This window comes from Patagioenas fasciata, chromosome 2, assembly GCF_037038585.1.
Source record: "Patagioenas fasciata isolate bPatFas1 chromosome 2, bPatFas1.hap1, whole genome shotgun sequence".
Taxonomy (NCBI): domain Eukaryota; kingdom Metazoa; phylum Chordata; class Aves; order Columbiformes; family Columbidae; genus Patagioenas; species Patagioenas fasciata.
Genome location: NC_092521.1, coordinates 146,287,797 through 146,313,852, shown reverse-complemented (window position 1 = coordinate 146,313,852; position 26,056 = coordinate 146,287,797). Strand labels below are relative to the sequence as shown.

At 39.7% G+C, this 26,056-nt stretch overlaps 1 protein-coding gene across 11 annotated transcripts in view; it reads left to right on the top strand.

Moving 5' to 3' along the window:
* The window catches only part of ADAM22 (ADAM metallopeptidase domain 22), a 128,528-nt gene that overhangs the window by 50,096 nt on the left and 52,376 nt on the right, over window positions 1-26,056 (top strand). For all 11 annotated transcript variants that reach the window (XM_065831143.2, XM_071805161.1, XM_071805160.1 and 8 more), the window contains exons 4-7: window positions 6,097-6,163; window positions 20,026-20,108; window positions 24,572-24,635; window positions 25,285-25,354. In XM_065831143.2, the coding sequence (XP_065687215.1) occupies window positions 6,097-6,163; window positions 20,026-20,108; window positions 24,572-24,635; window positions 25,285-25,354 (284 nt within the window). The remainder of the gene's footprint in view (window positions 1-6,096; window positions 6,164-20,025; window positions 20,109-24,571; window positions 24,636-25,284; window positions 25,355-26,056) is intronic.

The window sequence follows — 26,056 nt, the reverse complement described above, 5'->3', positions numbered from 1 at the left end:
TCATATCTTGCTTCTGCAACGTGAATTAGCATGAATTGTGCAGTTGATACGGCATCTTTCTCTTATCACTGTTTTCATCATTTCCCTGAACCTGTTGTTTTCTCTTGAATGTCTCCATATGTCTGTTGACAATTTCCTACTGGCATTCGACCCATCCAGGCCTTTCTGCTGATTTCAGCTAAAACTTTGTCTTCCTTTCAGTGGTGCATCCCAGCTCAGATCTCTCATTTGATGTCCTTGTCTGCTACCATATTTGATCTGAATTTTCAGGTATACCTAATGGAGAGTTGTGGAGACACAAATAGGGGTGAACAGACAGAGAAATTATGGAGAATTCCCACATTGTCCAAGGAGACAAAGCAATGATATCAGGTATCATGAAGCAAGTCATTTATCTCATTTATAACACTGATTGCCAACAAAGATGCATTTTAGTACTATGATTATGAACTCCCTTTATTTTTACATTTCTTAAGTTTTTATTTCTTCCTATGGCCTCTAAAAGAAGTCCCTATTGTTTCTGCTCTTTTTCTTCCATAACTTTTAGGCATCCTGTCTTGACAGTCTCTTAAAGCCAGTGTTAGTTTTTGTTCAGAAGCTGGTGATGGGCATTTCTTTTCTTGAAAATGCAAGTTTCCATTTCATTTCCAGGGATAATTCCTGGTTTGTTATCCATTTCATATTCAAATGTAAACCTGTTCCTTTCTCAAAAATCTCTAATGGCTTTTTTTTTCTTTCAAGTGAAAATCATTTATAATCTTCTGTTTTTTTCTTTCTGTTTCTTTCAACGCTTGGCCTGTTCTGTTCTCTTTTCTCTTACCACCTCATTTTTCCCCCTCCTGTGTTTTTTTTTTTTTTTTTATTTCCTGGAACAGTCTCTTTCTGTTGGGGAACCTGTCTATTTCCGAAGCTCATCTGTTTTTCTGGGTTCCCAATCCCAGCTCCAGTTTGGTAAACTGCAAATGCTACAGTTAATTAAGGTAGAATTTAAGTGCGTATACATGCATGATCTTGGATAAGGATAATTTTCTTAGTTGGGGCCCTCTTCTGTAAGAAAATGTGCTCAGCCACCTCCTACTCTGTACTATTGTTTTGACTGTTTGGGAGAGTTGGAAGAGCAGAGAGGAGCTTGCTCATTTTTTTGTTCTGGCACTTATGCTGTCGGATCCGTATGGGATGAGCTCATATGGTTTTGACTTAAGATAATGCTCCAAAAAATGATGCTGCTGTAAACAAAACTACACTACTTGATTTGTGTACATTTTTAAAATGACAGGCCTCTGAAAACAGAATTACTATTATTAACCTAACTGGTTTTGCCTTGGAAAAGCCACAGATCACATGTGCTTCTTTCCTGTGAAATATTTTATTTTTAGGTCTTAACATATACAGGTTTTTGCCATGCCTTTTCAAACAATTTTGAAAATGCCTCAGTGAGTGTTTCTAAAAATCTTGTTCTGCGGTATTGTCTTCTACAGTGTAGATGTATTTTTTTCACTGTAATTTTCTACATCCCTCATGTTTTTAAGATTTTTTTTCCACAATCTGTGCTTTTTCTTTTTCCCCATATGCAGATTTTCTTTATAATTAATACCAAAACTGCTACTTAAACTGACAAAGATGGCTTTTAGGCTAGATTGGCAGGCAAGGTAAATTATTCCTATTTCATCTCTACCATAGGAAACAGTTGTATGATTTATGTTGAAATGTATATTTTTTTAATGCTTATTGCTCAGTGTCTTATATTGCTTAAATAATTTTCATTGTGTTTCACAAGTGTTTCACTATAGCTTTTTGTTTGATTTAAAATAATGACTTTTAACAAAATTACGCATTTATGTACCTCACTGTTACTGAAGACAAAACATTACTCCACCTATGAGGTGATTTCATGAGAAAAATATAGCTTTTGGCATAAGTTTCTAAGACTGTGTCTGACTGTTAGGTTGTAGCTTAATTTGTGTGTAGCACTGATTGCATTACTGGATCTGCAAGAGTGTTGTGTTTTTTTATGACATTTTCTGTGCAGTGAGTCATAATAACAACAAAGCGTAACATGGCATCTTTTGTGGCTTTTTCTGCTTGATAAAATATTCCTGGACATATCCTGCTTGCCATATTGCTTAGGCTAGGCTTTAAAAACGTCTTTAAATTTCAGACTTGTCATCTGTTTGTAAGCTCTGGGCTTTGTCCCCAGGAGGGACTGGTGACCCCATGGCATCTCCCTTCCAGCCAGTCTCATTTTGGGAACTGAGGCACTGCGACAGACCTTGAGAGCTGGTGGAATGCCAGCAGCTCCCCAGCTGTTTCCAGCCTTTTTGTCCTGAAAACAGGGACTGAGCAGGAGTGTGATATGGATGGACATGCTTAAGAATTGTTCTCCTGGCCTACTTTGAGAGTAAACACAACTTGGACAACCTAGGTATGCCAGTCAGAGGGGTTGCAGGGGGACAAGAGCAACTGTCTGACCACTAGCAACCCCACCAGCTGGATGCTGGGGGACCCTACGTAACCCCCAGGAGAAAGGGGATCCTGCCATGGTGCAGGCAGAGCAGCCCAGGTCAGGTCAGAGGGGCACTTGGTCAACTGTCCTGTCCCAGTGGCCCGAGGGAGAAGCAGAAGAGCAGAGCGACCATGTATGTGGCTTACCCAGAGTCCTTTTGCAAGACTGCAAGATTTCTTAGTCAAGTATGATTTCTGTATGTTTGGTAGCCCTTAGTTAGGCCCATTAACTTGTCCATTCCCAGCTTGAATTAGTACAGACCTTGAGTACCCATGTTTTCCTGTGGCAAGAAGTTCCACATTGTAACCACCAGCCGTGCCAGAAAAGGTCTCTTTTTCTTAGTTTTGAGCTTATTGGCCTCTTCTGTTACCTCCTCCATTTCTTGCATTGTACAAGGCAGAGAATGATCAATCTCTTTGTTTTCTCATGCCAGATACAATTTCCAGATCTTTGAGGACATAACATATGATCTTCCAGAACATGAAAACATTAACAGCAATAATTTTGTCAGACCCACATGAGAAGACCCCGTGCTTCTCCTTGTCATCCCTCCAAATACAACTGTAAACTCTCTCTGAGTTGGGTCATTCTGTTCACTCTCTGTCTTTTATACTATATGCTTACTTTAATTTCTAGCTTTTTATGATCTTTTTCATCTTCCTTGGCACAAAACCCTCAGGTAAGGAGGACAACCTCACTTTAACTAAGTCTTCCAGAAACAGCTAAGAGTAAAAGCCCTGAGCTGTAGAGGCAGCTTTAGTAAATCCATGGAAGCATAGACTGTGCCTGAAAGAAAGTGCAATGAATGCTGAGAAACTATGTATCTAACTTCATCAGGCTAAACTAAGTACATTTGAAGGGAGCATATGTCTACATTTTTAAGTCTGGAAAAGGCATACAAACCTTACACAAATCTTTGAGCTTCCCCAAGGTGGATGAATATCATAAATATTTAATATTTAGTTCTAAAAGGATTTAGAGGATTGTAATCAGTGACTCAAACTACAGCATCTCTTTTAGGCGTTCCTCAATAATAGGTCACTCACAGGCTGCTATGTAAAGCATTAATATGAGCCTAATCAGAATTAAGGGCATTCTAGAAGGGGAATCTAGGGGCAGCTGATCACATTGGCTCTGCAGTGGCTGAAGGAGTTGTTCACTCTTTCTTCCTCCCCTACTGACAGCTGCTCAGTTACTTTCCCTCCCTGCATCAGCTCTGGACCATATCGTACCTCTTCACAAGGGACTTCAGTTACCTAATGCAGCAACAACATGGGGTTGTTGAACCCTTCCAAGTATACATTGACAAGTGCCAGTACTGACACCACGAGTAGTTTGATGAGCGTTAGTTCTGACACCAAGAATATTTTGATGAGTGCTTGTGCTGACAGAAGTTAGGTTCAACACTTCTGCTGAGGAAGCACCGAGACCTCCTGCTTTCAGCAGCAGCCATCTGTGAACTCACTGTGACTGAAGGGACCTCACCTCCATGGATAGTTGTCCCATGTTTGCTCTCATTCAGAAATTTATTAGCATCCCTCTTTTTTTGTTGCCTCTGTTGCTTGCACTTAGATACGAAGTTTGTTTTTTTTTTTTTTTTAACATCAGTTTCCATTGACTCATTGACAGTCTGTGTACATTTGAGGTTCTGCTAGAATCTTCTATAGCTTAATTAGCTACTTTTACATTTTGGTGTATAAACACTAGTGCATTCAGATCCCTTCACAACTCTTTTTTTTTGCTAGACTTCAAGAGCTTTCAATTCCCTGGTTATCTCAGAAGCCTCTCTGTGCTTCCAGGTAATTGAACTCTCATAGCAAAGCTGTCCAGTACCTGTCCACAGTATTTGAAAAGAGGTCTCCTTTGGACAGTGGTATTAACCTTACCTTAGTTTGACTGGAAATACATCTTCTTTGATGACAGTTGTGTTTTTCAGGAAGACACCTTATTGATCTGGCAAATCATTTTGCCAGAAACAAGTGCAGTCGTGTCTCCCTTATAAGCCAGGCCCTCCAAAACAGCATAATAGAAATTCCCTCCAGCCCTTAAGTGCATAGATTTGCTGTTTGTACAACTGAATTGGATCCTATTTCTAATATCCAGTCCTGAAGGCCATCCAGCTCTTTCCTCTGGGAGGTTTTTCAGTCTTCTTTATTCCCCATGCTTTCCAATTTAGCGTTATCAGCATATTTAATTAGAATGCTCCTGGTTTTTGTGCCTGGGTTATTAAAGCAAATACCAAGCTAGCAGTTTGTAGGGCTAATATGAAAGGACCCATACTACCAACTATGTCCTGCTTGATGCTTGCTCTGGGCTCTCACCAATGCCTACGGGAGCCCTGCTGCCTGTTTAGCCAGGGCGAAGCTCTGGAAAGTCAAGTGGCCGCTGCCCTGGGTGCCGCTCTGCTGTCCTTGCCCTCCCACAGCAGGTCAGGTCGCTTGTACCCTGGGTGTTTTGCTGTTTGAAGGAGAAACATTCAATTTTACCTCTTCTACCATGAAGGTCTGTGCTTATTGCCTCCTGTCCCATCAATCAGTGTGACCATTGTCACGTGTTTTTTTTTTTTTGTTACTGATTCTTCATCATTTGCAGTTTAATTGCCTCTTCAGTGGGGCAGTATCAAATCAGTATACAGATTTAATCTCATTAAAATTTTGCAATCTGAAAATGTTTAGTGGAATTTCTCATGTAGATGATTTGCTTGCCTAGAAGATCATTTATGACAGAGAGGATTTAGCTGGTTTAGCATTGAAGTGTCTTAGTATAATAAATACAGTGTGCATTTAACTTCTCTGTGTTCGCCTCAGGTCTAATTGTTTTTCTCCTCCGTGTTTGTTCCAGAGCCTTGTGTACTTTCGAGGCTGAGTTTGCTGCTGCCCAGAGCATTTTCCTCTGACGTTGCTGAAGCCACAGGGCTCCCATGGAGAGCAAGTGCGAGGAACGGGCCCGTTGGCAGCTGCCCGGGGCAGCATGGCGCCCGCTGCCACCTCAGTGCCCGGGCCCACTGGAGCTGGCTGTCAGCCGGCCGTGTGGGGTGGCTCCTGTGGCTAGTGGCTTTGCCTACCCAGGCAGCGTGAAGTGTGATCCTGGGCTCACCATATTGGCATTACAAGGTCTTTTAATCATTGTGTCCCTAGGAGTCTGCGGGAGGCCGCTGCCTTATTCCCTAAGATACTGCTTGCTTCAGGAGTGACTCCAACTGGTTTCTCATCCTTCTGCTTTTGTCTTTTTTTTCCTTTCTTTTTTTTTTTTTTTTTTTAAGTTCATCTAACTTCTTTATTGTTCACTCTTAGCAGGAAATAGAAAAGTCTCTTGAATTAAAATCATTATCAGTGGCTGTTTTGAACCTTCTGTGAGAAAACCCCCCATGGTTTTCCTTGTCCTGCCTTCTGGTATTAAAAATCGATGTATCCCATATACTGTGTAACTTCGTTGCAGGTGGTTGTTTCAGTGATTTTTATGAACATTTTAGGAAAAGTACCCTGCAGATTTTGCACTTTTCAAATGTAAATATTTAATCAGTGCTTGCTGAGAAGGAGTGCAAGAACCCGTGCGCTGCAAGTCTTATGGTTCTTTTTTTCTTCTTCTTGCAGTGACCTGCTGTCTTCTGAATATCTGGAGAGGCATATTGAGCAAGGCGGGAAGACAGTGGAAGTTAAAGTAAGAATTTCATTTTTATGCTTTGCTTTTTTAATTACCTTGCTTTCAACGTAAATACAAACTCTTTTCTTGATGAGAGAGGTCTGATTCTTTAGGTGTTTTGTTTTGCTCTTCTGGGGCAAGCATGTTTCGTGTCCTCTAACTTTTCAGCTTTTTAAATAAGACAAATAAACTTTATTGGCAAATGTAGTACGTTAATGTTCCTATGGAAGTTGTATCCATGAAAGATGTATGCATGGTAGTTCTTTTTACTAGTAAATGTAATTTACTTTTGATGCCTATTGAAGAAAATCTTTCTGGTTTGGTAGCTAGCATTTCCTCATTGTACTAAACCCCAAGATTGTTGCCTTTAATGAGCTGCTTTGTAAGTTTGAGAATAACTAGATTTATTGTATAATATTTCCAAATATCTAATCACTGTCTCACACTGTGGGTTGCTTTCTCTGATGGCTACAAGTTCCTGTTTGTTGCAGTTGTCTTCTGCGAAATGTCCCACTGCATTTGCAGGAGTGTTTTGTTATTTGCATGCAACATGGGCAAATTTTTTTGAGGACCTTCTGTTTGTTAGGACAATATTTTGTAGTCATCGGGTATAAAATTGCTGTAAATACATAAGATGCGCATGCATGTAATATATGCTGTGCATAATGGAAACTCTTTAAATTTGTCTATCAGGTCAAATTTTGTTCAAAGTTTACATTTTATAAAAAAAGCTCCAAAGCTCTTTTTACTAAATCTGAGATCACCTAAATACCTTGAAACAAATGCATTAACCTCTCCAATGTGAAAGTAGAAGTGGAAATGGACAAAACAGTCCTTTAGCCACTGAGAAGCTGAATCCTTTGGCCACTGAAGATATACTGAAGATATGTGTTTCCTTTGCTTTATCCCTTTCTAGCATTTGCAAAATTGAAATCTGCTATATTTTTACTCTCTGATAATAGTCTGCGTACATTATCAGACATCATACGTGTTCCATTAAATTGTAAAGACTAATTTCTCAGTCAGCTGTCCTCTGCAGTCAGGAAGTCTTGTCTCAGATTCAGAATATGAGTCAAAGCAGAAATAAAGATAATAGCTAACATTAATAAGAACAAAACAATCCATTTTTCTGTGTCAAGGTATATATGCAAGCTAGCTAAATTAATCTATCTGAGTCCCATCACTGAATTAGGACAAATCTGGTTCTGATGAGTAAGCCTTAATCAAGCAAGGAAATGTTTGAAATCAGTGACTCTTCTGCTCTAAGTACTGTTTAATCACATGGGGAAGAAATAGGAGGATCGCGTCTTCCACAGAAAGGGCTGTAAAGTGTTTTCTGGGCAAAACATCTCCCAGTCTCCAGCTCTCCAGTGATTATTTCCCCTTCAGTTAGCTGCCGTGCGAGTTGTGGTATGCCTTCAGGGATGGCTATCACTGCCTCACTTAGTGCTCTCAAATCTGCTTTAAGTAGAGAACCAGCATTGCTATGTTGACCTTGATGCTCGAGATGAACCAAATTGGGAGTGAAACGGTCAGGAGGTTGCACTGCGAGGAAGGGAGTTGTTGCTTGGGGGCTGTGTTTCCCTCCCCACGCTGCCTTGCACCTCGCGCACCTGCTCCGGGAGTTCAGATGGCAGCATTCTTGTGGGAGTATGCCACAAGGAGGATGTATATTTTTTGCTTGTTCTGCTGCATCTGGGTGCCTGGGATCAGAGGAGAGGGAAGCAGCTGCTGTGACAAAATGTCCAGGAGAACCCATTGGGCGGTCATGGGCACGTTATCAGAAAAGTTCAGATATCAAAGAATTTTTGGAACAGTGCAGGCAGCCGAGTGCATTTTGATGCCAGATGCTGAATTAGGTTAATTTCAGTACCCAGTAGCTTTTTAAAAATAAAACTGGTTCCCTCTGACCAGCCAGTATTTTTTGGAGAATCTGTAAGTGCCCTGGAGAGCCCTGTTCATTTGTCAAACAATTTCTGAGAAACCTGCAGTGATGGTTTTTATTTGAGAAACTGAACTCTGGTTTTACATCAAATATTTTGAAAATTTTACTGCAACTACAAGGATTTTTCATTATGGTAATTTAGTACCTTCAATTTCTGTGGAAACTATTTACCATAACGGGTAAAAACACTTTTAAATTAGAACTTACAGTATGCACCAGGCAAAACATAAATATTATACTAGATTTTTGGGATTGTGCAGATTTCTTAGATAATGATTTTAAAATAGCTAGTAAAAGGGTGCAACTTCTAAATAAATCACAAAATATGAACTCTGCTACACAGCATATTCTTAAGCAGAAGCAGAAGAGGTATTTCAGAAAGGAGCCAGGTTTCTATCAGTTGCTTCAATGCGCTGCTCTTCACCCACCTCTGCGCTGTTTGTCTTTGGCTGTAGGCAGAAAATGGAGGTGGCCTGGCAATATCTCTCTTGCTGCTTTGGTGATAGAAACAGTGACAGAAAGAAAATGCCCATCTGCCATCCACTGCCACCTGCAGGCTTTGAGCAGGCCTGTTTATACAGCAAAAGAGCCTTCTCTGCGCTTGGCCCTCTTAGTGACATAAGGAGAGGTGTATTTTAAAATACGTATGTATTTCCCCCTTGCATTTCTCAGCATGGGAATACTGTACAAACACATCGTCAGTGGTGTTGTGGTGCCATCAGCAATATGGGAGAAGAAGGGAGCTTTGAATCTCTGTGGGAAGGCAGCGGTATGAGCACTCAGCAGTTTGGGAATGTTACAGGCATGAATGTGTCTGGGTAGTATGTGCCTGCCTTGGCTCATACACAATGTGGAGTTGATAAGTACTTTTTCCACTCCTCCCCCTCTCCCACAGTAAGACTTCCTGTGCAGTAAAATACATATGGATCTTCTGCCAGCACTTAGGATGCTTCAGAGAGAAGAGGGGAACAGAGAGAGGGAGAAACATTCAGAAGTTTAAAAATGGCACTTTGAAGGAGCAAATTTTTTATAGGGAGGAGTGTCCTAGGATTAAGACACCTTTTTATTATAGGAGAAAGTTGAATTACATTTGTTTACTGCATAATTCATTAATACGTTGGACCATTGTCAAGGTGGAACATATTACACATGTTTTTTTGCAGGGTGCCAGCGTATAGCAGCTGCAGACTAGAGGCTTCTCTGTGAAATGTTCTTGTTGATTTGGCACATTTAGGCAGCACCTAAGACGTTCTTATTAAACCAGCAGCAATATGCAGTGCTTAAGTAAAACAAAAGGAGGCAGATCTTTGAATTATTTCAGTTTTTCCCCTTACACCCTCTTTTACTTTAGATCATGTCTCTAACTGCTGGGAAAGCAGCAGTATCGACCTAAATTTCCTCTGGTAGCAAAGAGAATAATCAATTAATAAGAGAAAAACCCTTCATGCGTTGCCTTTTCCTGATTGCGTCAGTCCAGATCATCCTATGCTCGTAGCACATAAATGCTTGACTTGTGTATGCTTAATGTTGCTGCAGTATATCTCTGTGTCCTTTTATCTCTCTTTCTCTCTCTGTTTTGAGTTATCATTTTGTCACTGATGCTGTCAGTGAGATGAAAGGCAAAAACCAGCTACAGTGCTGTGTAATTCACATTGCTGGATTTTCTCCCTGAGAAGTAACAACTGATATCTATTCAGTGACATTTTCCCATATGAAATGTTTTGGTTTTCTCTCTGTGGAGGGTGTAGAAATAAATATTTCTGCCTGTATTCCCCCCAAACACTGAACAATTCTATGAAATCTTAGGAAGCAGTTTTCTGAAAAAAAAATAAGCAACAAAAATAATTCAGATCCCAATTAGAGAACCTGCACAGGTAGAGCTGTGGTGGATAAGTGCCGTGAATTTTTAATGGCATGTTTAAATATAACTAGAAGGAACTATATTTCATAGGCAATCCTAATATTTGTAAATGTGGTGGTATAAACACTGTATGTGTATTATGGGCACAGAATTTCAGGAAGAGTGCTTACAGCATACATATACTTCACAGCATGTTCATAATCATGATAGTGTTGAACAGCATGAATGGAGTAATCTTAAATGCTATGGGTTTTTAAAAATGTTTCTCTCCATTGTAGTGTTGACCCAGCCTCAGCCTGCGCAGCGCCCGCTGCCTTCCTGCCAACCACCGGCTCCAGCCAAGCTGCCCCAGCACGGCCTTACGCCCTGCGGTGGCTCTAGCAGAGGTGTTGTCATTGCAGGTCGGGGAATGAGAGTCATGAGGCAAATGCAGCACAGCAAAGCAGAGCCCTTAGTCTGCAAAAATAGCCATTATTTCTTGTTGTTATGTGTGGTGTTTGGCTATTGGTGTGCACAAAATGCCTGTTACTGTAGATTACAGCTATTTTAATGCCTGTTTACAAGAGAGGAAGATTATTGTTCTTCGTTGCCTTGCTATGATTAAAGTCTCGTCTTGTGTGCCATGACATGTATTTGAAGGGCACTTTACATGTGGTTTTTAGGAAAGTAATATAGAAGAGAGAAAAATATCACAATCTTGAAAGGCCAGAGAGGGCTGGACACCTTTGACATGATGGGTATTGTTTTTTCTGTTAAACTTCCTTCTTCAAATGGGATAAGAGGAAATGGCTTCAAGTTGCTACAGGACAGGTTTAGATTGGATATCAGGAAAAATTTCTTCACTGAGAGGATTGTCAAGCACTGGAACAGGCTGCCCAGGGAAGTGGTGAAGTCACCATCCATGGAAGTGTTCAAGAGACGTGTGGTGCTTAGGGACATGATTTGGTGGTGGACTTGACAGTGTTAAAGGTTGGACTTGATGATCTTGAAGACCTTTTGCAACCTAAATGATTCTATGACTCATGTCTGGTCTGCTCAAGGAGTTGTTGAGGACCCTTTAATGAGGGTAGTGTATTTGTCTGTCAGGTCTTATTGCCTGTGTTTGAGACCTTATCCTAGGTAGCATTCCAACATTTTGCTGTAGGTACAAATGATCATAAGGCTACAGTAATTTGTGGTGCAGCCAGAACAAACACACAGTCCGTGAGCAGGTAATTTTTGTAATTGACTGGTATGTCTCCAGCCTTATAGCAAGGTGCTTCCACCAGCGTCTTCCAGTTCTAAGGGCATTCACTGTCTGAGCTCCATACAACAATCTCTTAATTTTTCTTTAGCTTTTGATAACTCACAGTTTTGTAACCAAAGAGGAGGGCATTTCAACTTGCCAGAGAAGCATGTATGCTGAACAGGCTTTTCTGTGAGGTGTTACATTTTCTTCCTCAAAACCAGAGTGCCAATTTGGCTGTCGGGAGGGCATGAGAGGGGAGCACGGGGAGGCTCTGCCCCAGGAGGCTGGAGCCTGAGACTGATGGGGAGCTGTGCGTGCATGTACCCAAAGCTTACACAACCAGGTGATGAGCTCCTGGGGGAGAAAAGAAACTGAAAAGGAACAAATCATAAATAATGCAGGAGTTATATATGCCTGTTTCTGGCAGGGCTTTTTCAGCTGTGTCTGGAGACTAGAGAAGCTGTTAATACCAGAAAAATCACTCTCTGGCTTGTTTGAGAGAAGATTTTGAATAAGAGTTCCTGTAATGTCATCAGAGCTCCTCTCTCCTACTACCTCGATAGAGCTCTGCTTACCTCATGGCAAATTAGTAATAAATCTAGGCCGTAGTCTACTTTGTAGTGATAGCAATAAATTAGCCAAAGAAGAGCTGACAGTCTGTAAGTCTGACACAGTTTAGAAGGGGATTCCTGCAAGGTTGATCTTCAGACTGCTCTCGTGAAATATTTTCATTAGTGACTTAGGTAAGAAAGAAAAGTGTGTATATTAATGAAATTTGCTAGCAGTAGAAAATGGGGAAGCATTACAGTCCACAGAAGGATAAGGTGGAGAACTGGCTGTCTTTGACCAATGAAATACAATGGAAGTTCATAGACTGAAAGTGCCACAAGAAGAAGATCAGAGTGTAGTAGAGCAGGGAATGTCTGTACGGTTCATACCTTACAGGATGCTGCCATCACAAAGGGAACTGTGGTGTCAGAGTATACTGGTCAAATTACTTCCTGTAGATTTTGGCTAGAATGAATGTTAATATATGTGTCCTGATGAGGAGTTGACAAAATTTTAAAATTTCTGCATGTTTTCAGCTACTCTGGACATTTTTTTTTTTTCCAGCAGTGTCATTCTGCCATGCTGAGTCAATAAGCATTGATTGTTTTTGCATTGTTTGAATTATGAAGGAAATTCCTTTGGGTTTTAGTAAAATGTGTCGTACCAGGGCAAGAAAAACAGCTATCATATATAATGCATATGCCTGACCTGATGGTCCAGCAGGCTGACACTTTTAATGTACGTTTACATTAACATTTTTTTAATATATGTTTATCTCCCTGCTATTACTAGCTTGCTTTCTACATACACCCTGCTACTGAGAAGGAGGAAATTGAAAGTGGCAGCTTTCAGTATTAGGAGTCCTTCCCAGACCATGTTTTTCAATATACTACACTAGAATGAATCTCAGATTGTGACTCATGTAGGATCTTGCAGGTTTAATTATCTTGTCTTCCTTTTCTTTACGACATTAAAAAAAAACCAAAACAGTGTTTTTAGCTATTCCTTGAAAGAAAAAAAAAATGTCAGAAAGTGGAAGCCATCAAGGGCTTAAAGAGTACATCCTGTTGCAGACGTGGGCCTCGGTGATGAAGTCCTAATTCTGCTGGAGTGAGAAGTTGGGTGACTTTGTGACTGTTAGGAGTCACACCTTGAGTGCTCTTGGCTGCCATTTACACATGCCCCAGAGGGAAGGCAGCAGTCCAGTGCTTGAATTTGCAGAAAAGTCCTACCAGAAAAAAAAACAAACTCATGAGTTGTTTTCTATGTGCTACAACATGCAGCATACATAGGGAGAAAGTGGCATCAACCAAGTGCTCTGTAAACTCAAACTCTGCAGAGACTGAGTACAGCTAAGAGAAATTATCTACTGTTGTAACATTAAAGAACATTAAATCTCTTTGTAGATGCTTTTATTAAAAAATAAAAATATCTTTTTGGGTTTAATTTAATCCCTCTGAGGGGGTATTAAGATAAGCAAACTGAAGCTGCTGTACTGTTGAAAGACTGTTTCCGTGCAAGACTTTAGTGTGCTTTAGCTTGACATCTTTACTTACTCGATCTTGACTTCTGTAAATAGCTTTGCCTAGACACTTCTCTGTTTCCTTTTGGATACCAAACTGGCACTGTATTATATACAGTAGGTTAATGTTTCTAAGACACAGTCTCAAGCTCTGTGAATTTCCACTTAAAAAGAAGTTTCTGTAATTCAGAAATAATGAGCCAATAAGGAAATCTAATTAGTATTTTTCTCCATTTTACTCAGAATTTTATCTTCTTCTGACTGGTTGGTATCCACGTAGGTGTGTGCCAACATCTCATTTTCTTTGTTGTGTTTATAGTAATCTTGTACATCACATGCTTGTAACTTGGCTTCAGACTCGAGTAGGCTGATGAACTGATGTGACAGATTAGTATGGGTAGGTTATAAAGAATTTTCATATAGTCCTTTTAAATGTTTGCTCCCTTATCCCTTACGTATAGGCATGCAGGAACACATCAAAATGACTGTCATTAAAATGACTTGAATGCCATGACTCAGAGACACTAGGCACTGCTGCAAGATTTGACTTAAAGACAGTGGAGTAGGCAGGAAAAGGTAACCAACTCCTCTGCCTCATCTTTATCCGGCAGCTGATAATTAAAATAATTTTCTGTAACACCAAGGTAAGACAAGGCAAGTCAAGAGGCTGTTTCCCAAGCAGATGCCAAGGCAGCTCCCAGGCCAGATGGCGTTGTGCTGGCATGAGCTCTCTATCCACACCCTGCAGCTACATTCATGGAGCATCTTCTCTCATAGCTACTGGGCAGTAAACACAAACCTCATTTGGCCTCCGAGCCGGGAATCTGGGCTGATAGCACACACCATCTGCTGAAAGCGCCTACCATGAGTCACCAATGGCAGTCAAAGTGAGTTGCCTGTGTTCAGGATCCTGTCACATACACGTGTGTCTATGTTTTTTAAGAGTGCTGCCAACAATCTTTAAACCTAGGTATTTTGTGGAGAAGCCTTAGAAGTGGTGATGCTGTATCCTAACTTTGCAATCCGTATTTCTGATTTCAGAATCTGAAGTAGCGTTATAAGCTAATGTCACTACAGCATGTCAACTCTGAGTTGCATGAGTACATGTGATAGCTGTCTTCCTAAGAAGGGAGGGAACGTTCACATTTTTAAAACAGTTGGCTTTCAGGGGTCTACAGTACAGCGTAGTGTAAGTCCGGAGACCTGCTCTGCAAAGAAGTGATGCCGGGGTCTCTGGAGCTGTGTAAGGGCTGAACCCAGGGCTCTGCTGCCAGACAGCACAGCCCCACTGGCCAGGCCCCCACCTTTGCTGAAGCCAGTGTCAATTACAAGAGATTTGTTTTCTCAATGCATTTACACAGGTCAAAGTGGCATTTTGACTTTTCTATTTACAAGCAGAAATCCATCTATAACAAGTCATTTTCTGCTGTAGGTGTCAGCAAGAGGGTGTGCAATTTCTTCTCCTGCTGCTCTTTCTCATGCAGTCTTAGTTATCACTGGGTCAAAACTTGTGCAAGCATCAATAATTTTTAAATAGATCTAAGTGATTACTAAGGAAGCAATTTTAAAGCTAGTGACCCCACAATGGGTAGCTCTTTAAAAAGCTAATAGTTGTCTGGCATTTCACAGAATGGTGGCCTGGTTGTTAGCTGGCCTTTTGGGAGCTTTCTGCTGCAAGAAAGGAGAGAGCTGTGTTACTAGGATCTGAACTAGACCAGCAATCTACTTACCTTTGGATTAATGAGTGTTAAAATAGGAATATGTTGCTGCTGGAAGAAGGAAGTTATTAATTTTAGGGTCAGTGCCTGAGTATAGCATGAGCTTTAATGGCCAGAACCTGTCCGCATTGCAGAAAATTGCTTACTTGAAGATCTGATGTAGAGTGTTATTTGAAAGCAGATGAATGTGCATCGTTAATTTTCCTCCCTGGGGAAGGTCATAGTGTCTTTGAGGTGAATAACTAACCCTACCAGTGTATGGTCAGCAGATGTGTTCTTCACTCTGAGACTGCAGAGTGAACCGCCACCATCACTGACTGTCTTGGCTGTGCTTTTGCTTTACTTATTTTCTCACTTCATTATGAATGTTGGTTAATGTGTTTTTTGTCTCTTTCGTGTTTACTTAGCAGCTGGTGCCTCTCTGGACAGGACGAACTATCTTAAAGGATACAAATGGGGACAGATTTTACTTGCATTGCTAACATCTCTGCTTTCCCATTTTTTAGTATCTTTGCCACACTCCCTACCCAGACAGGCTGCAGGGAAACTCTGACTGACTCTGGTCAACAAGGAGCTTTAGCGGCTGTAATTATCTAACTTAAGCATCAAGATTAAGTCATGAACTGACCACTATCATAATGATTTATTTGTTTTAATTGACCCTGGTGTGATTCTGACTTAGTTGTTTGGGTTTTTTTTTTTTTTTTTTTTTTTTTAGGGGATGTTATGCATTTTTAGCTCCCCAAATCAATAGACTTCTTATTAAATATCTATATATTCTGTCTTGCTCTTGGAAGTCACTGGTAACGCAGAGATTTTTCATGAAGGAGTGGGAATTTACTGAACCGAGGAAACAGACAACCCTGTGCCACGGGCATAGGCAGAAAATTTGCCTTGTGCCATGCTGACCACAGCGTGAATGGTGGCTGTGTGCCTTGTGGAGGCAAAAATGTTGACCTGTCTGCTCTAGCATTTGATTGCCTTTGGACACGGTGTGTGTGCATATGTATTGCAGGCCTGTCACAGGCATTGTCACTGGGCTGACCTTGTCTCATGGGAGATGATATTAAGCCGAATTTTTTCCCAGATTTTACACTGGCCAGGTTCATTTTTAGAGCTAAAAGGGGTAAATGTGTTGTTCACACTGATGGGTGGCATATGTTAGAAGACCAGTCTTATTTCCTCTTCATCTTAATGATAAACCATTCCCCAGCAACTGGAAAAGGCCAGTGCGGAGGTTTGATTTGCTGAGATGGGTGATTATTGTCCACTTTTGAGAGACCCGAGAGGGCATCTGGTAGCTACAGGAGGCCAATAGCTCTTCACAAAATACGCTTGATGCTCTGGAATTAACTGGTTTTGGTAATGGTGCTAATTTCAGCTTTTGGGGGAAGACTTAGTTTTCATATGGGGCCAGAATAGGTTTTAGGAAAAAACAAAGATTTTTTTCCAGCTCCTGTCTCACTGAGAGACAACCCCAGTCCTTCAGTGAGTGTTTCCAAGAGCAGAGTAAAAGAAGATAGATGTGATGGTTATGTTTAGTCTTTTGGTGGTCTTAGATCTCCCATATATTGTGATGCTTCCTGTAGTACAGTGTGTTTCATTACAGCACCTGCTATAAAGAAGCTTTAAGTGCTTCTCTCTTCACAGGTTTTATGAACTGTTGAAATCGAGTCTCCCAAAAGTACAATGTACAATATACAATTTGCACCCTCCAAACCATGTGCCACATGTTACTGGTATGTTTTATCCACTTAAGACAATGTTAAGGAGTGCTAAGCAATCACTCTTCCCAGAGCTATCCAGTGCTAGTGCCATCTGCTTTCACTGCATCACCTCTTATTTCCTTGCTGAGATTATAACAATCCTCCGATCTTCATTTAGGAGTATCCCGACAGCAGGATTTCTTACACTGAAGAATTCTCTTCTAAAAAACCACACATACCACTAGTGCATCAAGTATTTGAAAAAAAGCTATCTTCATTTAAACCGTTTAAATTTTATTAACTGCTTTGGGGTGATTTAGATTATGTTTATAGGAACATAAGTCCATGTGTAAAAAATATCCCCCAGTTGTTAGCATACGTAAAGAAATGTTTCATAGTGGTAAGAATTGATCCCCAAGACTTAGAAGATCAGTGTTATATTTCTGTCTCCACCAGAGTTACTGTGAACTTCCGTAGATTAATGAGTTTGACTCATTTGGTTAGATAGAACACAATTTGTCTGTCTGAGCTGTGTTTTTCCAAGGCAAGAATTTAGACCTGTTTTTCTTATATTTTTCTTTTCTAGATCTGTATACATAAAAATTTTCTTATGGATTTATGATGGAATAAATTAATTTGGAGGTACTATCATGGGGCATTTATTTGATTCTCATTAAGAAGATCAAAACACACTTTTAAGCCACAGACTTGGATTCTTAGCATAGAAAAGGATGTTCCTCCTGGCTACAAAGACATGGTTTTGCAAACTAATGGAGCCTGAGATTCCACTTCTGGTACATATTAACTACATTTTCTGAGAAGAAACCGATTTGTCTAATTACTCCAAATTCCTTCCACGGCTAGAACTTTGTATAACTCCCTACTAATATTCCTTTCAGTATTATTCCCATATTCATGTACTTACGCCAGTTATGTCTTTTACAGGAATAGTACTGCAAGAGTTCTGTTTAGAGAATATTTTATTACTTGTAAAGTTTTAGCTCATCCATGTAGTTTGATTGTTAGTTTTGTGTTTAGCTTACTGGAGTCTCTCGTTGTTTACTTTTTATTCATATATTCTGAAAAGACCTGAAAGCCTTAAGCAGTCCTGTGATACTGCAGTGGGGGACAGTGCTGATCCTGCAGACTGAAAGAAAGATCCCAAATGAGAAAGCTTAAAGTGCCTAAAGATATAGGAAGTATGTAGAATATGGAGAATAAAGTAGACAAAATGAGCCAGGGTTTCAGGAAAAACAAAGTAAGATGTAGTCTGTCTAAAATCTCGTGTAGCTTAAAAGCGTGTGAGTGCAAAGCAGAAGCTCAGCCCATCTCCTTTTCACTTGTACTGTGGGTCCCAAATGCGTGATGGTCCTGAGAAGTGCAGGTCCAAGGGTGATGCATCATGCATCTTCCGGCAGACACCCCGCTGCAGCTTGGTGTGCAGGGTCAGCCACAGAGCTTCTCATGGACATGAGCCAGATAAACATCAGCATGGCATCTGCATGGCACCAGGAGTGTTTGCCCACGGACATCTTAGTAGAGAGGTGTCCATGGTGGGTTGTGTGGTGGTGACTCTGCAGGTCAGTTTGGTGGAGGTGTTCTATATCTGTACCAGATATGCAAAGAAGAATATGCTGAGGTGGATAGGCAGTGGAGATGGCTGCTGTCACTGCAGCAAGTGGAAGGAAGAAGTGGTATGTAGAAGAGAGGAAATAACGAGATTGAAAGAAATTGGGGGAAAAAAAAAAAAGCATAGCACAGTTAACAGAAGTATGCCACGGGGATTCTCCTCGCTGAGTGAAGCAACAAGCCTGCCAAATAGTGTCAGACTCATAGTCTGTAGGATCAGGTGTTGCATTCTCTGTATCCCTGCTCTTGCTGGTGATGGCAACTGAGAGCTGCCCAAGGCGTCCTGCACTGAGTGCTTTGGGGTCATACAGCAGCACAGGGTGCATGGATGCTCCAGAGAAGATTTTGAGGACTAACTAATGATTTCCAGTGACCAGGTTGAGATCAGGTCTCTTTCCCTGCAAGCAGCCATGCTCTGACAAACCGGCTCTTACACTCTTTTAAGGAGACCACCTCAAACCAGAGGTACCCTTACTTTGTAGTTGCTTTCAAAAATAGTTTGCATGCCTTGTAGAAAACAGAACATCATTTCCTGATCAGAACACAAACTCACATATATATTGTATGTGTTTTCTTGCCTTTTGCCTGATTGTGATTTTTTTTTTTTTCATATTAGAAAAATAAAATCCAAGAGTATTTAATGTCAAATGTCTAAAATCTCTGTGCTATACATCATGCAAGAGACTACTGGCTTCTGAAAAAGCAGTCATTGTAATACCTTTCCTTCCCTGCAGTAAATAGATGTAAATATTCACATGGCTGGGTACATTAGGCTCAGTAGATTATTCATAACATTTTCTGGTACGTAATAGAAATAGTAAAGTGTTGCTATTTAAAAACAACCAGCAAACCAAAACACAACATGAAAATCTTCTTCATACTCCTCTAACCAACAGTAGTGCAGTAATATAATGTAGATGAATTTGGCAAGGCACTAATAGCTAAGTTCCTCTGCAGGGTAGAGTTGCGGTGAGAATTTAAGGGGCATTTGAATTATTTTTCTAATTTTGCCTACAAATATTGATGTTGTGTAATGCTGAATACATTTGATGCATATGCAGTAGGGCTTACTTCTCTATCAGTGTGACTTCTGTGATACTAAGAGTGTGATTTTTTGAGTAATATCTGCTGGATTTGATTTGAAAGGTGTAGGTGTATATTTTATCCGCAGAGGAGACAAATACTTATTTCCCTTGTATTCCTTTACTGCTTGGTTATACTTAAAATTTCGATTATTTTTGAAGCACTATTGAGCACTTTTTATTTGTTCTCTTTTTTTGGTCAGGTATTATTATTTTATAAGCATACCTTTCTTCTCAGAAGTAGGAAACTGTCTTACCGTCAGAGCAGAGTTCATCTTGTCCCATGCAGCCATGTGCAGACCAGGTGTTGAGTCTAAGCCCTCTATCTCCAGCTCTTTTTGTAGTCAGTGAAGAAAGATGGGCACTTCTGGAGTCATTTGTCTCTGGAATGTCTTGGGATGTGAGAGGTTTCACACTGAAAATATCTCCATTCGGTGTGGAGTTTCAAAATGATTATGTTTGTCTACATACCAAACTGTGGCTAAAAGGAGATGAGATGAACATCCTTGTGAGTGACAGTCAATTCTTGGTACCATGTCAATGGGTTGGCAACGTGCTTATGAAAAGGCAGTGTTTGACAGGATGAAGTGTGATACTGTGTGACATTCCGTCGATTTACGGTCTCAATTTCCAATTTCAGGGAGGAGAACATTGCTATTATCAGGGAGAAATTCGAGGAAATCCTGTATCATTTGTTGCCTTGTCAACATGCCATGGATTACAGTAAGTCTGCTGTTCTGTTTTACTGTCCGTGCTTATTAGTCTTTAAGCGAAACAAAGCTGTTTATAGTAAAATAAGTGCTACTTATTTTTTTACTAGTTTGTCACTAACATTATGTACTCGACGGTCTTTAGAAAAAATAGGTTTAATTAAAAAAAATCACTGACAAATCATGCAAGTTCCTTTTCTTCTTTTTTTTTAAACTGAAGATGTGTGACAGTGGCCAGGTATTGTTTTAAGAGAATTTATTATAGAAATAGAAAAGTAAAAATAGCTGAAAACATCCTATTCTACAAGAATAAAAAACACTGCCAGTGTTGACATGAACAATTTGGAAATTGTGTTCTTTTCTTGTTGCTACAATGATGTATTTAGTCTTTATTTTCTACTCTCTTTACAAAGGAAAGTGTTAGTTTAGAGGTTTTTTTTTCCTATCCATTTTCTTCACAGAGTTGCTGGCCTTAAGCTGTGTGTATGGGATGATACCTTTGATATAGTAAAATCTTGGAAAATCTGGAAGAATGGATATAAAATCATGCAATAATATTTTTTTTATTAAATTACATCATTTTAAGGATAATATAATTAAAGTGTCTGTCATCTAAAGGTTACATGGAGCTGTGTGTGGATTTTAAAGTTTGGACCTGTCTACTTTTGTCACTATTGAAAGATCCCAGTCAGGTTTTCAGAGCAACCAAGTAACTTCAGTGTCTGTTGAATATGGGAGTTAGAGGATCTGAGCACTTCTGATACTGAGTTAGCTTGAAAAGTCATGGCAGCAAGTCAGCCTGTGTGGAGATTACCTGAGCTTTGCCTTTTTCTGTGGATGCAGGGCTTAGCTGATGGAAATCTTCAGCTTATTTTCTATCTCCAACTATTCTGTAGTTTTAATTTCGGCCATATAAGTACAGATATTTAAGTAGTGTCTTTTATATTTGTATATTCCTTGTTAGGAAGGGGGAAGAATGCATGCAGAAGGCTTATCATCCTTACGCTTGTCTGATTTACAGCTGTGTTTCTCTCTTTTATGATCAAGGTTGAGCAGCTCAGGAAACCTGAGCCCAGTTTCAATATGGACAGTGAACCTAAAAATAGTAGCATCCTAATGCATCCTGAGCCACTGCATGGCTTCCATTAGCAGCGATCCATTAGGTCTTGGCCCCTGCTAACTCCTAGGATAAAAAGCAGAAAGGAAGGAGAGTCTGGAAATGTCCTTTCCTGCCCTCCTTTTGTGGGTTAGTTCTTAAGACTGACCCTCCTCCTACTCTGCGTTATTAAATTGCCTGATATTCAAGACTGGTTCCTTCTAATACTGTTCCATAATGAAAGATGCATTTTTCCCCTGTATAATTTAGTTCTTCCTTGACAGGCTTGTTGTTGTTTTATTATTTTTTATTTCTCCTTTTCCTGATACAATGAAGTTTCAATAGAGTTATCCTTCACACAAGATGCAATATGAAGCTTCCTGTGGTAGGCTGGTAATTCTGGCATCTAGTATGAGAAAGTAATGTTTTCCTGAGCTGTATTAAACTAATATTTTCTGATGCTGCATTTCCATCATTACAACTAGCTCCTCCACAGTCAATTTGAAAGGCTAAATAATTACTAGAAACTCACACGAGCAATCAGAACTCCTAAGCTCCAGCCACAGTTTGAAGCACCTCACTGAAATAAGTGAAGCTGGGGAGAGTTATCTTCTAATAAGGTCTGCAGGACAGGAGCTTTGCTTTCATGAAGTTTAGGAAGCCCATAAGACAGAACAGATGCCTTTGATAGGATAACAAGCTTCATATTCCCAAAATTCATGGTAACCTCCTCTCTCAGCAATTAGTACCCCAAGATCTTGGCCTATAACAGCATAATTTTTCATACACATGAGAAAATGTTTTTTTAATAATAAATTATGAGTTCTTCTGTTGGCAGTGTTTGTATTGTAGTCTTCCTTTTATTAGTTAAATTAATCAGATGACTAGCTGCAGAATAGTTAAAAATATTTATTTCTTATCTTCTTAATGCTAGTGAATTATATCTGTTCAACTTAAACTCCGAGCGAGCCATTTTGTTTGGATTTTTAATTTGTTTTCTGTGGAGTATGCAGTAACCACAGTTTCCTATGAGTTAACACAAACAACTCTGAATGCAAAACATGCTGGTTGCTGGGATATAAATAAGCTATAGTCAGGCACGGCTTGCAGTCCCGTGTTTGAAGTCAGGTTGCACAGACACCAGGTTGGTCTATGATTTTGCTGCCCACTGGTGGTGGATGTAAAAGCTGCTGTTATTACTGCCAATTAGACTTTCATGACTACAAATCTATTTGTTTGAAGAATATACCTAATCAAAATTCAAGGTTTTGAAATGGCCTGTGTTTTGCTATTGCTTTCTCTCTAACACACCCGTGAGCATGTTGATATGGTGCTGGGCTATTGAAATCAGTTGGAAAAGAGCCCTGAACACTTTGGGTGGGCAAGTCAGATCTGTGGGTCAGCTGTGACTGTTGCTGTTGTCACTGTTGAGTCACTTCATCCGAGGTCAGTGCTGCTGGGTGCAACATTTGCATGAGAAGCTGTTTCCTGATAGCGCTTCATCTTGTAGACTGTGCTTAAGTAAAATTGCAATTAAAGGGAAAGGTTTTCCTGATGAAAAGCTTCAGCATGTTCCCAGATCTCACCTTACTCCCAGGCAAAGAAGCTTCAGCACATGCTGGAATATTTATCTTGAGTGGCGTAGAGAGTATTTATTTCTAAAAAATAGGCACAGGTATTTTGAAAGGTGAAACAGCTTTAAATTGTAGATACGATCACACTTGATGTATGTTGTACAATCCAGCTACTTCTATGAATGCTACATGTTAAGATTGTGAGTGATATTAACAGAAGAACGTTCATCAATAGCTGCAATGGTTTACAAGCTTAACATTTATATTTCTTAATAGTTTATATTTCTTAATAGTCAGGAGAATGACAGTATTTTCCTGACTGCATCTGGTCCTGTGCAGAACCAAAACCAGTTTTGCTGATTAAAGAAACAAAGCAGCATAAAAAAAAAAAAAAAAAAAAGGTAAAGTATCTGGTTTATAATTCTGGTGGGGCTTTTTGATGCCTAAACTTCTGCTAAAGAGCAATCTAAATAAATAAATAATCTTGCTTTCATGCTGCTGTTGTGTACTCTGTGCCAAGTTTGAACTTGCAGCTCATATTTATGGCCAAGCTTAAAGTCTTTAGCAGTGGCACTTTGAAAGGGACATGCTGATACAGCCTTATCCCAACCATGCATGTATGGCACTGCAGTAAAGGCAAAATTATTTTAAAAAATGCTGATTTGGTTGAAGATCTGAATGGTAGCAGTATAAGAAATTCCCTTTGGTTTTGTGCTCTTACAGAGTAATGTTTGTATCAACACTTTCTTTTAAGGTGTGGTTCAACCACACTTATGCATCCTGCATTACGTTAAATACTAAACCTTAGTACACTCTTTACCTAAGTAAATATCTCTTAATAGAATATCTCTTGCAGGAATGGAACTTACCTTTGCTGTACATTTGAGTGGTAATGCAAAAGCATCTGGTGTTCCTGTCACCAATTATCTTTAGCCATTTAGAGAGCCTTAACACATCAGTTTGTTTTCTGTTTAGAATGGAACTGTGTGTTGGAATTTAATACGGAAAACTGGTGAATATGTGTGGGGAAGCCAAGTGACGGATTGTCTGAGATACATAGCAGTGTGCTTGTCATGAATGACCATCAGATTTCCGTGGCTGGAAGATTTTATGCCATTAAGAAAGAAACCATGACTACTTTGCCAGAACCATGGGTATGGCAGAAGGCTTGGTGCTTTATTTCTTTTCACCAATACCCATTGAGAGCCTCTCTGATGGTGTTTCCTATCTCCTGATCATGAAAATCATATGATGTCCATAGTGATATGATAATCCATATAGTCATTAATGTTTCCTAGAAATATAAACTTTAACTCAATTTAAAAAACAAAAAAAGTCTGTTATAATTATTATTGCTGAAATGTCCAAAAGAGCTCTCTAGAATAGCCCATTATGCCCTTTGTACTTGGTATTGTATGAAATTACTGAGGAAAAAGTTAATAAAAACCATTAAAACCTAAAGATCAATTTAATTTATCTATTGCAGGTAGATCTCTCTTGCATGGCAGTGAGCTGGATATTCAGTTGGCTAAATGAGCCAATTTTTATGGTGTTTGTATTAATATGTGTTGTAGAGAAGCTTTGGGGAAGAAAGAAGAGCCTATGTCACCAGGGAGAGAATATCTTTCCTTCTGAAACAAAAAAAACAAAAGGTGGACTCAGAATTATGCTCAGTTTCTGAAACCATTTTTAACTGCTTCCTTTTCTAAATATTTAAGTTTTAAAAATATATGAACTTCTTAAAGTTACTTCTATGTTGCGTTATTTTTTTATTAAATCAGTATTTACATTTCTTGCTCTTGACAGTGGGATGTTCTATGATGGAAATCATACTTACCTTATTGAACCAGATGAAAACTACACTTCAGATGTAAGTAGAACTTACAGTAGTCCTGCTGTATTGTTTTTTGAATACAGACATACATTTGTACAGGGTAGGCATAAGGCCCTGGGACTGAAGGGTCGTCCCCTCATTCCCAACTCATTTACTTTGTATGTGAGTCACCATATTCACAGACGAAAGTAGACCCCCAAAAATGAGGTGGTGTTATGTGTGTATCTCTGTACTCTGTAACACTTGGACGTAGAGCAGTGCAGCACCAGTGGGTGAGCAGAGTGCCTTGGAAGCAGCAGGAGAAGCCTGTGAGTGCCCTGTCCCCTTCTCTGGCACCTCCTGCTCTGGATTTGTTACCTCCCTGGTTCAGCCATGACTCCAGTTCAGCAGCTCCTGAGACTCCCCTTGATGTTCCCTGGGCAGCTCTCCTAAGACTAGCTCTAACCATGCTCAGCTGCTCCATTTTATGTACTCAGATGTTTTAAATAAAAAGATTATTAACTGTGGCATTAGGATCACATCACAGTTTGGAAAAGGAGAAGAGTATAGAGTAATGGTGCCTTGCAACTTGCATGTTCACCAGTGTAGGTGTTGGGTAACAAGGACCTTCGGAACTGTTTATTTAATGCTCATGAGACTGATTAGTTCATTCAGGTTTAATACATGCAGTTATTTACTATTTCAGGATGACTTCCAGTTCCACTCTGTTTACAAATCCAAGTTGTTTGAGTTCCCTTCGGATGACCTGCCATCTGGTATGATTTTTTTAATATTCATGACTTATTGACTTGTTTTAGTCTAAGGCCAAATTTGTTAATCATATTTGGCAGATAATCTTCTGTTAATATATTGCTTATTTGTATATATCTTCTTTTTCCTGATTAAATAAAAAACACTAAAAAAAAGAGTCTGAAACGTTGAAAGCACTGGAAAAGAACCTGAAGCACCGAAAAAACCCTGAATCCAATGAATCACACCTCTCCTAGACCTTCATGTTGTGATGTATGTTTCTTTTGAAAAGTCGTGCAGTTTATGGACTGTGTTATATGCTAGGAGTTGTAGAAAGGAAAGGACTAAGGTAGCCTATAGATTATGAAAATAATCTCCAAATTGCCAGTGCTTCATGGATTTTTCCTGCTCTGAGATACCGAGTGAGTACCATGGTGTGAGCCTGGGAGACAAGAACTTGCCAAATACTGTTGCTGTTCAGGACTCTTCATCTTTGTCCATTCTACATGTTTCACAGTACTGGCTGTAGTGTGAATCGTATATTTGAGTACAAATGAATTTGGAGACAGAAAAGGTTTCAAGTGCTTGTAATGGTGAATCCCCACAGTTTATATTGTGTGGAGGGAGAAGAAGTTTTATAAAAAAATGAATTTTCATCTGAGAAGTTGGTGTGTTAATTGAAGTAAAAATTACGGTATTTATGGCATATCTCCATTCTGTCAAGGATT